The sequence below is a fragment of the Heliangelus exortis genome, chromosome 5, assembly GCF_036169615.1.
Source record: "Heliangelus exortis chromosome 5, bHelExo1.hap1, whole genome shotgun sequence".
NCBI lineage: Eukaryota > Metazoa > Chordata > Aves > Apodiformes > Trochilidae > Heliangelus > Heliangelus exortis.
The window spans coordinates 27,470,956-27,483,419 of record NC_092426.1 but is presented as its reverse complement, the minus strand read 5'-3'; the positions used below and the strand labels follow the sequence as shown (position 1 = coordinate 27,483,419).

The 12,464-nt window shown below is 36.0% G+C and overlaps 1 protein-coding gene across 3 annotated transcripts in view; it reads right to left on the bottom strand.

Annotated features, from left to right (window-relative positions):
* Positions 1 to 12,464, bottom strand: part of PRKD1 (protein kinase D1) — a 124,924-nt gene that overhangs the window by 13,543 nt on the left and 98,917 nt on the right. For all 3 annotated transcript variants that reach the window (XM_071746202.1, XM_071746203.1, XM_071746204.1), the window contains 8 exons: positions 10,813 to 11,017; positions 8,281 to 8,404; positions 7,450 to 7,527; positions 6,244 to 6,523; positions 3,960 to 4,012; positions 2,635 to 2,707; positions 1,549 to 1,655; positions 950 to 1,111 (listed from right to left, as the gene is read on the bottom strand). In XM_071746202.1, the coding sequence (XP_071602303.1) occupies positions 950 to 1,111; positions 1,549 to 1,655; positions 2,635 to 2,707; positions 3,960 to 4,012; positions 6,244 to 6,523; positions 7,450 to 7,527; positions 8,281 to 8,404; positions 10,813 to 11,017 (1,082 nt within the window). The remainder of the gene's footprint in view (positions 1 to 949; positions 1,112 to 1,548; positions 1,656 to 2,634; positions 2,708 to 3,959; positions 4,013 to 6,243; positions 6,524 to 7,449; positions 7,528 to 8,280; positions 8,405 to 10,812; positions 11,018 to 12,464) is intronic.

Here is a 12,464-nt window from a genome sequence, read left to right as displayed (position 1 = left end):
TATGGGACCCATTTTGAACATCCTTGTGAAGCAAAAAACCATAAGCTGCTTTGCATGTATTTTGATTCGATTCCACACATACAAGAACAAGGCAACAGAGTGCAACAGAAATTTTTATCCTATTCCTGTGGCTTTAACTCCTTTCCCTTGTGCCTGGTCAGGGGCTGGCAGAAATTCTCACTACAATAGAGCAGATGATGACAAGGAGGCTGAATGGACCTGGGAAGGTAAGAAAACAAATTCTGATGCTGGCAGCAGTTTCACCCACAAAAATCTGTAAACTATGAAACCTACTGAATAAGAAGCTTCCACCACAACACTGTTGTTCTTGGACTTTTTTGTCACTGCTGAAAGACAGAATGCACTGATTCTGAGGTGGCTTGCTACTTAATCTTGTACTTACATGCAAATCAGTGTTACAGACAGCCAAAGAAGCAGCATGATAATATGACAACAGGAAGAATAAAAAAAAAAAAAAACACCCCATTGTTAGAAGTTTTACAGGAAACCAGGCTAATTTAATCAGGGGTTATGCTGAGACCCAATCTCAGCATGGAACACATACAGAAAAGTCCACAGTATTGAACTGCCATGGTTAAGCATGGTGTAGTTCAAGAGGCTCCAATTTCTTAGTGTAGGTCTCCAACAGTTGGCTGTTAGTGCTTCTCTTTCCTGTGCTAAATATAAAATGTTCATGCACATAAGAAGCTGTAGCTTGATGACCCTTCCATCCAGCAGCTAGACAGCTGTACATGTGTCCAGTTCTAGGTCCTCTTAATGTTTTACTGCCTACCAGAGAATGTACACAAAAAGCTGTCTTTACCACCCCTGATATTACCATTCAGGCTTTCATAAAACAGACAAGTAAATTATGCCAAAAGCAAAACATAAGAAACGGTGATAATAACTGACCTCAGGTCTCCTTTTAGGTCTGTAAATAATTTCTTACCTGAGTAATTAAAAACTTGGTTATTCTCTCTGGCAATCTGCCCTTTTCACTCGATAAGATCATCTCCAGCATATCTCCATGGAGTTTTTCCATAACAACAAACACTCTTTCTGGTGTCTCAAACATACACTCCAGATTTACAACGCCGGGATGATGAAGATTCTATTAAAGACAAATACAGCATTCAAATAACATAGATTTCCCAACATGGTTAGTAGGTTTTATCATTATGTAGCCAGTCTTCAGACCCTTCTGAACTAAACAACAGTTCACTTCTTTATAATTTAAACTGCATGCCTTGTGTGTAGGCAACAGGCATGAAATTTCTAGGGACAGGACAGGAGAAGGGATGAACTTTAAATCGGTTAACAAACAGACATTTTCCTTACGCCTGGAGCTTAAAACTGCAGAAACTGTAATTCCTAACATTACATTTCCAATACATTTGGTCTTGGCTATATAGCAGGTTAGGCAGGAAAAATTCTAGTATTTTTGCAAGAGTAATACTACTGATTATCAATTAAAATATTTTTAATATTATTTGATGTTTATAGTAATGTATAAAGGGAGCTAATACAGTAAAAAGAATAGAAATATACCTGTAAAATTGCAACTTCGTTACGAAGTTGACTTTCCTGTTTAGTTGGAAATCTTAGTTTGTCAATTATTTTAATGGCAACATCTCTTCCTGTTTTACGATGTTTTCCTGCATCAATAAAACAAAAGATCTCTATCAATTAACATTATTAATTCTGAAAAATTATCCACTTTCACAGGATTGTACTAATAACCACAATCAAGTAATTCTCAGAGCAGGTTTGCAGCAAATTATGTCATGTAAGTAATTTAAAATTTTCTGTCATTTCCCTTTCTACCTTTGATAAGAGAACTTTTGGTGTTACCATCTGACAAAGCTGTTTAAACATGTAGGAAACATACACATGAGAAAGCCAGGTCTGCATTTCAATAGTACAGATGCAAAGGTAAGTTTTCTTATATAAATAGATGTTTATATATGTTTGTTCATATACCTAAACTGAATTCTCTGCAATTAGCAGGTTGCAGGCTTATTCCTTCTACAGTAGTTCCAGACTAGCAAATAAGAAATAGGTAACTGCCTTTAGGCATGGTGAGTGCATGTCCCAGGTTTATCAGAGATTCAGATTTCCCAGTGAGAAATTTGCAGGTAGTTCTCACTTCATACTATCTCAAGGAAAAGCTGAAAAATGCTTGAAAAGCTGAAAAAGCAAAAAATGTTGAAAAAAAAAAAAAAAAAAAAAAGGATAAAAAAGATGAAAAAATATTAAGAAAAAAAATTTCAACTCCTGAAAAAAAAAAAGAAGAAAGCTCTCAAAAACAGCCCAAGAAAAACAGCAAGAAGAAGATATTTTTCTTCTTCAATTATAGTTCTCAAAAAGACAACTTTTCTACGTTTCAGGGTTTTCTTTATTAGAACTTAGAAAGAATATCTAGCTAGTAATGTACACAGGCCTACTACTGAGTAGAAAACTTTACATTACAAAAGTACTTTGTCAACAAAAGAAGTTTCATTGTTTAGTCAACACTGCCTCTCTAAAACAATGGCCAACTCATGTCTGTAACAAAACATTCCCAAGTCGAAATTCTTTCACAACTCAAGAAAGTCTCTGTCTTAAGCATAAGTGTACAGCACAACAAAACCTTACCTCCATAAACAATTCCAAACTGTCCTGATCCCAACACCTCATCTGGGAAGATCTGGTATACAGTGCTAATATCCTGTTAATATAAAGAAAAAAATACACCCTGAGATAAGGTAAACAATTTTTTTTTTATTTAATTTTGTTTTCTAAATGAGGATTAGCAGATATTTACTACTGTATCCTTCAAAACATATTATCTGGCAAGCACATTCACACAAGTCCTCTTAAAAGCCGCGTTTATTGCCATTGCTGTAAAAGCCCCTGCATCTTTGACAGCTTCAGATGCTGCCCTTTCCAAACAAATAGCCCCCAGTGCAGGACACTACATTTTATCTTTCTGAAATTTAAAAAACAATATAGAAACAATATAGAAATAAGGAGTTAGCAACTCCTTAGCAATTCCAGATCTAGGAATCACTGCTGTTTTTTATGACAAGGCAGAAATTACAAAAAGTTCCTATATCAGCTCATGTCAGCCACAGAAATGCAAGTTTATAGAAAACTGTGAATATCAGCTGTTCTGGGCTTTGGCTACTTGTGTTGTCAACTGAGAGGGGTAAAATCTTCTACCACGCCAGAGAGGGAGCCTCCCATCTCACTATTTCTTGGCGCCTAAACACAGGCTAAAGCATAAGCTTAAATCTTAGAGACCTTTTTATTTTCCTAATATTTAACCAGCAGCAGACAAAAAGAGTAAAAGAGCACCAAGCGTTGACAACAGACTGTCTTGCTTTTTCTTAGGAAACAAATGAACACATCCTTCCCTAGCATTTTTCTGGCAACTACCAGAGCTGTACCAAAGTTTCACTCAGCAGTAGGCAGCCTTTTTTATTTCCTCTGACCATGAGACTGTTTACCTTGACCACATGTCCTGTGTCTCACAGTCCTAGGCAAAAGAAGCCCAGAATTCTTATAACAATGTATGTGACTCTTCCTTCGGATGGAGCTTCATTATTCAATAGAGAATATATGATCTCTCAGTGGTGACAGAAAACAGTGCTCTTATCAAGGCTTCTGATTAACTTTACAAAGTTCACGAGATCTCATGAACTATTAACTTCTATGGCTCACTTTTCCATTTGCTAATTAACATCCTGCAAGGATATGTAGATCATTTCTGTGTTAAGAGAAATTACCCATATGTAATTCCAATATGTCAAGACAATGTTCCATGAAAATTATTTTTCCCAGAAGTTAGCAAAGCTATTTTAAAATAATTCTCCACAAATGAAAAACTCCTTTCCAACATTTCTTTTTTGCATAATAGATCAATGACTTTGCAAGCTTAATCAAAGCATGTCTAACACCAGCATCCAGAGAACACTCACCACATTTTCTTGAACTTGGCAGTTTGACACAGAAATACTGATGGATATATCCCCTGGGGAAGAAAGTAAAATATACTTTAGGTTGCTGTGCTTTTAGTTTAAACATGTAGTAATAGGAAATGACATTTACATTACATCAAAATTTACTGACAGCTCCAGAAATTGGACCAATTAGGTCAGCTTGTTCATCTACCAGCCAATACAAAATTACATCAGCCCACAAGTATGTGACTGGAACAATGCTTTGCAGTGCATGGTAAAGAACAGAATTACACATTCATTATGTTTGTTTTTTTTTTAATAGTGGAACCTCCTAATTCCAATTTTCAAGCTCACTATTGCTTTTTGTGCATTTTTATTTTGGGTCTATACCTCATGCCAATATCATAACTGCGACTATGGTAAACTGTATTTAGAGGATTCAATAATATTTTTTATTTATAGAGTTATCTACAATGTATTTGATGCTATTTATGCAAATACACTTTCAAATTTGTATATGCACTGTTAAAAGTAACACATTTCAACTGGCTAAGAGACATTATTAAAGGCACTAATGGAAATAAAAAACTGCACTTGTGCTTTAATACCTCAAATATCAGATCTAATCTCTACAAAATCAGAGTCTAGGATGTTAACATATGCATTTTAAATTGCAAATCTATTGAGGAGTTCAATAACACTTGAGACTATGTCTGTTGCTAAGTGTATTACACAAAGGCATCATTTTGGGGAGGAAAGATTGGTCCTTTGGAGCATCACCACCAGTCTCCTACCTCTGCTTAGAATTCCTTAGTATGGATTTCAGCCTCATCAAAACCTACATTCTCTACTATAAAGCCTGTGTTATATACTCAAGATGCTCCCTACTGTCCATCAGGACCTTTCCTAGTTGCAATAACTTCAGCTCCTTGTGAGTTATTCCCTTACTCTTTTCTTAGGAATAGACCAGTTTTGGAATATACTGTTCCACTTACATAGAGGCCTTTTGCCATTGCCAAGTTGTTGTCAAATGTATGTGCTGCTTTGTATTCACATGAAAAAAAAAAAAGCATGGACAAAGATTTTGAGCAGAATACAAGTTGCCATCATTCACAGACCCCACAGGAATTTGTTCTGAAGGTCTCAGATGACCATACTTGGTTCACAAAATACCCAAAGACAATTACTAACTTGTAAAGAAAATTTTCAGACTTCCCAAGAGAGAAGACAGCTATGCTGAGCTCAAAGCAGGGGCACTAGGCAACAAGCCTGACTGAAATGACATCCAGAATGTGACACTATTTTATGCAGGAACCCAGTCGAGAAAGCAAAGGACAAAGCTGATCTAATCTGATATGTGAGCTGTTGTGCCTGGAGATGTAATGCCACAGCCTGTTGTATCACTTGGTTTCTCAGGGGCTTGCTCTCTCATTAGCATTTGGCACTGCATTAATAGCATCCAGATGTCAAGTGCTAAAGCGAGTTTATATTGCAACCAAAGGCTTAATCCCAATTGTGTAGACATATCCAACTTTGCTTTACACTAACTAGACTGACTACAGTAGCAGAGCAGTCACAGAAGCACAGGCCTAGTAGTGGGAAATTGTTTGCTCTGTGCTAATTTGTTATCAATACCTGAACTAGATGTAACTGAGTTTCATGTTTGGTTTACATAAACTGTCATTTTTGCTACAGAATTACCCAAAGGTGTGTAAATTATAGGGAAAGATATATTCCGTCTTTTGGTCCCGTGTAACATCCATGCTTTGTTGTGCTTAAAACAGATGCTCTTCACACTTGAGCTCATTTCATCTTAGCACAGGACAAGGTTTGTGACAGCTGTGCAACCAAATGTGATGAAAGGGAGCAGATCATCTGTGCTGCAGTGACCTAAAGAGTTCAGAGCCACTTCTGAGGATAGCTAGAAATGTAAATTACAGTCACGATGAGAAAAATCTCTAAGTTCCCAAGTCGAGCTCAGAAAACTTCATGCTTCTGCACAAGAAAGCTATTACTCCTGACAGAAATACAAATGTAGATGAGATGCCCTACAAACAGAACAACTATTTGCTCGCTAACAAATCTGCACCTTTTATATTAATAGAGATGTCCTATTATACACTGGAAACACATGGATGAGAAACTGTGGCGTTTAAAATAGTATGCAGACAGGTGATAAACCATGACATAACAGCCTTGACTAGCTGTGCAATACTTCCGTTCAGCATGTGCAGAAGATTATGAAATGTCATTTGTGATCTGACTCTCACTTATCTGAAATGAAGGAAATGAATAAACTTACTGTGTAGGCTGGGTCCTGACCCAGTTGATGCTCCTTTGGGGATGACAGGCATTAGGGCATGCTGTATTGCCATCTCCCACATTCGTGCCACGTCAATGCCAATACCACTGGTGATAACACTGCTATTCAGTGGAAGACTTGAGAGGTTTTCTATGTTTTCTCCAACATAATAGACTATATTTGCTGTGCTTATTTCAAAACAATGAGGACTGGCTCCTGGAGGCAGTAAATTGAAGGTTTTTGCAGGCTCCAGAGACAAAATCTCAGACAATGGGATTTCCTACAGTGAAAAAGTGTTTTATTTTCTGTGTAAATATTACCAACACAAAAAAAACTGCAGCATGAACTTTATGAACTTTGGTGAATATATTATATTAGCTGTTGCTTTCAACTACACACTTCTTGTACAAACCAGAAGGCTCTTGTAACCTGAAACTCTGTGACACAGAGGATTGTTGATAGTAAAATACTAAATGTTTCTTTTCAAGACGAAGTAGAACTTTATATAAATTTATCAAAGACAGGAGTGAGGTGCCATCAGAAAAGAGCAGGTCCATCCTATACCAGCTCCTCATGAAAGTTAAACCCTGTTCGCTATTTCATAAAATTTATTTGCAATAAGGCATTTGAAGTATAAATTTATTCAACATTAATATTCTAAATCCACCTTTCACATAGTTGCAACTTTATTATAGTTTCATCTGAAATAACACTTAGGGCACATTTCACAGACATTTCCCTGAGAGGAAATTACTTCTCATTATTAAACCCTACTAGGGCAATGCCTCAGGTAAAAGGACATGAGCATTAAAACAATCTTTTACAATCCAGATAAAACAAAGGACAGAATTAAAATAGTAATCGTTTGGAAAGAATCCTAATTGTTTGGAAAGAATCTGTATTATGAATGACAGAATGTCAGATGAGTTTTGTGCCAGAATTTGTCATTGATACTGAAATGTCCCTTTACAAAAACCTTCCATTTCCACAGCATCCTGTGGAAATTTACAGGTCCTTGTTAGTAAACACCCTTCTACCTGAGACTTGCTTGAGAAAGGCAAAACACACATATGCATCTTAAATGATGAAAATAAACATAAGTCAGATATACTACTAGTGTACTTTTGGTAAGTATCTATTAATCCAGAATATAATTCAGTAATTATATTCTGCTGGTATAAAAAGAAATTGAAAAGGATTCCTTACTTTGTAATATTTGCTTCCAGTATCATTTTGAAAAAGTGTAATGCATTTGCTGTCCAGTCTCCAGTAGTGTCGTTTCCTCTGCAATGAAAAATAAGTGAAAAATCTTTCTAACACTTTCCAAGGACATTAATGAGATGTTCATTTCTCTAGATAATAATTTCCAAACATTTTACTTGTTTGAAGAGATGCACTGTGAATGATTTCCTATTAGATTTTTTTATGAGGACTCTAAGTTTAGGATTTATAGGGCCACCCTCTGTTATTTTGGTAATAACTTATCTCCATTCAAATTCTTCCAAGTTTTAAAAAGATAAAATATGCCTTTATATTCTGCACACTCTGCATTACATTCAGCACAATTTGTGACCAATGTACTTTTTTTTTGTATCATTTATAACACCCCAATCCACTTTCAAAAGCCATATATTGAAGTCTATATTCCTGTTTCAGCAGGTCAGAATGAAAATAACTTTTTTCTATTCTAAATCTATTGAATAAAACTCTCAATTCACCTGGCATAAGACATCTAGAAGACTGCAGCTGGAAGGTAATGCTACTTTTCAGAATACTTAAGGTGCTAATACTATTTTTAACTTCTTCCAGATGTCTTCAAGTCTGGATGCCTATGACAATGCAACTGGCACATTCTGACATTTTCTGTCTGTTTCAGCTGTCTCCTGTTTTGTTACACACAGTGCCAATCCTCAGTTATGACAAGAGTCAGGACTTTAGGAATCAAAAATACTGCAAAAAATGCCTTACATGAGGGACTGTAAATTCTCAAATATTGTTAGGGTTTCAGTAAGACAGGTCTTCCTTTACATTTCTTACCAGTGTGTCCTTGCTTGTATAGTGAACCATCCAACCCTCCTTCATTACTGTGCTACTTCTCCTTTTTGTGTGCTTCACAGATTGTACCACTCTCATTAATGGAATATTGTTGCTGGTTGAAGGGCTTAAGAATAAACCAATAAAGACTTTTAAAATTAAGATAACTTTGTACAAACAGAAAAAAAAAAAAGCCAAACTTTAAAATCAGATTATATATATATATATATATCTCTATCTCAAATGTACACATTTATATTTATTGTCACTATCAGACCTGGACTAGAAACTATTTTGTTCTGTCACTCCAAGTATCTTGGGATTACAAAGAAAAAAAACTGTAATGCTACAACAGGAGAATGTCAGAGACCTTCTGAAGGCTTACACACACACAGACAGACACTCTATCCCCAAAATACTCCTGAAGATGAGCTAAGAAGATGGGCAAATGATGAGGGCCTCAACACAACCTGTGCTGTGCACAATTATAACCTAAATAAATACTGTTCATCAGATTACTGTCCTGTGATCTTTCTTGCATTCAAACACACAGTGGAGTTCTGATGGCTTGCATAGTAGAAAGTGTGGCAGCTGGCCAGTTGTGTGTATCCTGACAGGGCAGAGCAGAGAATCTCCTGGAACTTCTCAGAGAAAGAGGCTTAGCTAATACAGTTTCTCCTCAAAGGCCTGAAGCAACATGATGCCATTGTCTTGGGTTGTTAAGGTACCACAGGCTGAAACTTTCCGTGACTTGACCAAGACACAGCAAGTCAGGAAGGCATGGGAACTTGACACTGTGCCTGACAGCACCTCAGATAACATCTGGAATATCTCACTGTAGAGGTTTAAGAAGCCAAGCCCATCTTCTCACTTTCTTTGCTGTTGGACTTAATTCCAGATCAGATTCTTCGTAATGTAATATCAGTTTATAATCTGCTCAATCCTCAACCTAAATGCTTGGTTACTTCTGGCAAAACTTAAAACAGGGACGTTGCATTGTACATGAAAACACAGCACAGAGAGCTCAGGTGTTCTCCCCTGATGGCAATGCTATTGGTGCAACAACTCCAACAAAAAGGGCAAAAAACACCCAGGAAAAGAATTCCGTAAGTTGCCACAGTTGTTCTGACTGTGGATGGTTGCAGATGGTACTGCTTCACTGATATGCACCCAGGAAAGAAAACATTTTGTGAATTTTCAATTTTCAATCAAAATGCAAAAGGTGAGCTGTCATTAAGTTTCATGGAGATTGCAACATACAGTTCACTTCTCTCTTTCGACTAAAAATGATCAAATAATCTGCAGTCCTATATGATTATTCTTGTCTGTGCTCACAAGCTTTTTTTATTTACTTTTTTATTTGCTTTTAACAGAGCAAATGGATTAAAAATAATCCATGGACATGGAGACCTTACAAATGTATTATTGCATCATGACTGGGAATACAGGAATACCCCTCAACTAAGGAAAACATGTACCTTGGTTATTAATGTTTTAATTAGTTATAATTTGTTATTTGTATTTTTTTATATTTAATAATAATGGGCCATTCAAAATGTTATACATTATGTGACATTAGCAAAGCTTTATATTCCAATAATAAAAGGTGCCTGTATACAGTGTCTATGCAGGTGAACACGAGAGTAGAAAAAAACTGCTGCAGGAGGTAGAACTGCATAGTGTTGCAATGTATTGCTTTCCATCAGCAGAAAAGTAGACATTAGTAACAGAGATTTAAGTGAGATGCTTTACCTAAACAGACTCCTAATTAGCAAAATGAAAGAGGAAACTGTAAATCAAACTGGGATCTGTGAAAGAGAATTATTCTATGATTCTTCAAGGTAGAGATCCCTTGCATCAAAGAAACTACAGCTGAAAGGACCTTGATTCATTTTAGATTCCCTGACAATAAATAATACCTACTTTTTTCCCTATTAGTCTGCACAATTCCAGTGAAAAACACTTTCTTCTCTTCAGACATTTAAGGCAAGTTGCACAACTCAATCCCTATTTTCCTTCCTCATTTCAAACCACTGTGTTTTGTAACTAGCTTGAAACTACTAATTCAAGTTTGTCAAACTTTCCTTCTTTCTAAAGTTACCTAAAAAGCCAAGTAATTAATCTAGAGCTGAATATAACACAGCAACACAGCAGCTTACACAATTTGTTTTTTGCTTATTAATTTTTTTTTAAATGCACCTTTCGTCAGGGAAAAAATGCTTGGGGAAACCAATACTTTAAAAATTGTTTTCTATTGGCTCATGCACAAATAAAGTTTCTGAAGATAACTCCCATGAAAGAATAGATCTGTTTACTTAAGCATCAGTTTTCAATTGCTACCTCAACATGACAAGAATTTTTAAGTTTCCCTTTCATCCCAAATGTATACATTCAGTTAGGCAATCTCACATCATTTTCAGAATGACTACATATCACTTCATTCTCAAGGAGGGAGAACAGAGGCCCTGCAGAATCCCCCTCGAGTACCCAGACATGGCACACAAAGGGAGATGGAAGGTGCCCTCCCCAGCTCACCTGATCATCCTGTTAGATTCATCATGATCTGGATCAGCATCCTGCATTTCCCCATTGTCACTATGGCATCCTGTCATTGACATCTCAGAGTCATGAGATATAGATTCTTCCATGTCATCTATAAAACCACTGTTTCTTTCACTGTCATTGTCATCACTTCCTTCTTCCATGACCACATCAGACTCAGCACCAGGACTAAGGAGATCTGGAATACAATTCTGAAGTTGTTATCTGAAAACATACAACACTCCAATCAAAACAACCTGAGACATTTTGAGCTTCAGAAAAACTCAGCTTCTCTTTGGGCCCATCTCTTCTCAGTGTGTATTGGTGAAGTGTGGTCTCTAACCAGTCATTGAGAAAATCACTCCAGAAAACTCTAAATGCATTAAAACAAATTACTTTCAGAAATTTAACTTCCTATTGTAAATGTCAAAGTCAAGGTAGAATTCCTTATCCATGGACTTCTGGCAAAAATTCTACAATTAAGAGCCTTATTTCTGGAAGATTTTCTATACAGCTTGAATATTGTGCACCATCTTGATGGTTGCTGACAGGTTACAGCTGCAAACTGATGCAGGATGAGCAGTAATATCAAAACTAATAATTTTATTTGATGATGACATGAGGATGAACTGAAATAACTCTCAACACAATTACTTTAATGTAAATTATATTTGGAGAGCATAATGGTATTTAATTTGCACTAATGTTCTCTGTAAAAGCTGCACATTATGGCACAGTAATCCATACTTTTGAAATAAGACCCCCTGCCTTTTTAAAAGAAATATTAAACAAATATAAGAAAGTGTAATTCATGATAGCATAAAAAAAAAAAAATACTTAGGATTAACTTTATTTGACTGTGGAACAGTATCAACCATATCTTCTAGCTTACACTCAAATTACATTTTCTTTCCAATTTCAAGATGAAGTAATGTAAAATCACATAGATTACACCAAATATTTTCGTCGAAAAACTTTTGCCCAATTAACTGACCGGCAGAAAAGTGTTTTGAATTGATAGTATTGCACTCAAATTGGATGTGTACAGCTGAAAGTTTTGTTTCCATGTACAGCAGTTTTAGACTATTTGGATATAAATTACTGATATGTGATTAAGAGACACATTATACTTCATCTCTGGCAGAAACAGTCATCCAGTCATGAATGACACTTTACAGTGCAAGGTTCACTCCTTACTATTCCTCCAACACTTTCTTAATCTCTGTTTTTAATAAAGCCACAGTCAGTTAAAAATAACCTCCCACATTTAGTGCTTAAATGTGTTTATTAATGAGACTATATTTGGAATTTTATTGCTTCAGCTCTTCCTTCACATACTATTTTGAGAAAGATGCTTCACACAGCAGATGGACAGAGTGACAGATAACTGTACTTATTTCTTAAGTCAGATACTGTATTTATTTCTTAAGTTCGAAAATAATGTGAACCAACTTGCTATAAAAAATAGAAATCAGATACCAGGCTGAAAATGTCTTTGATCTACTATGATCCCATGAGTACCATACTATGGATATTATTTTGTGGGGAAAAGATAAATTCTATAAATTTTAAGATGTAGAAATTCAAGGAGTACACTTGGAGTAAACTTGGAGCAGGTGTTCTCACCCTGCCCAAGCTTTGCCCAA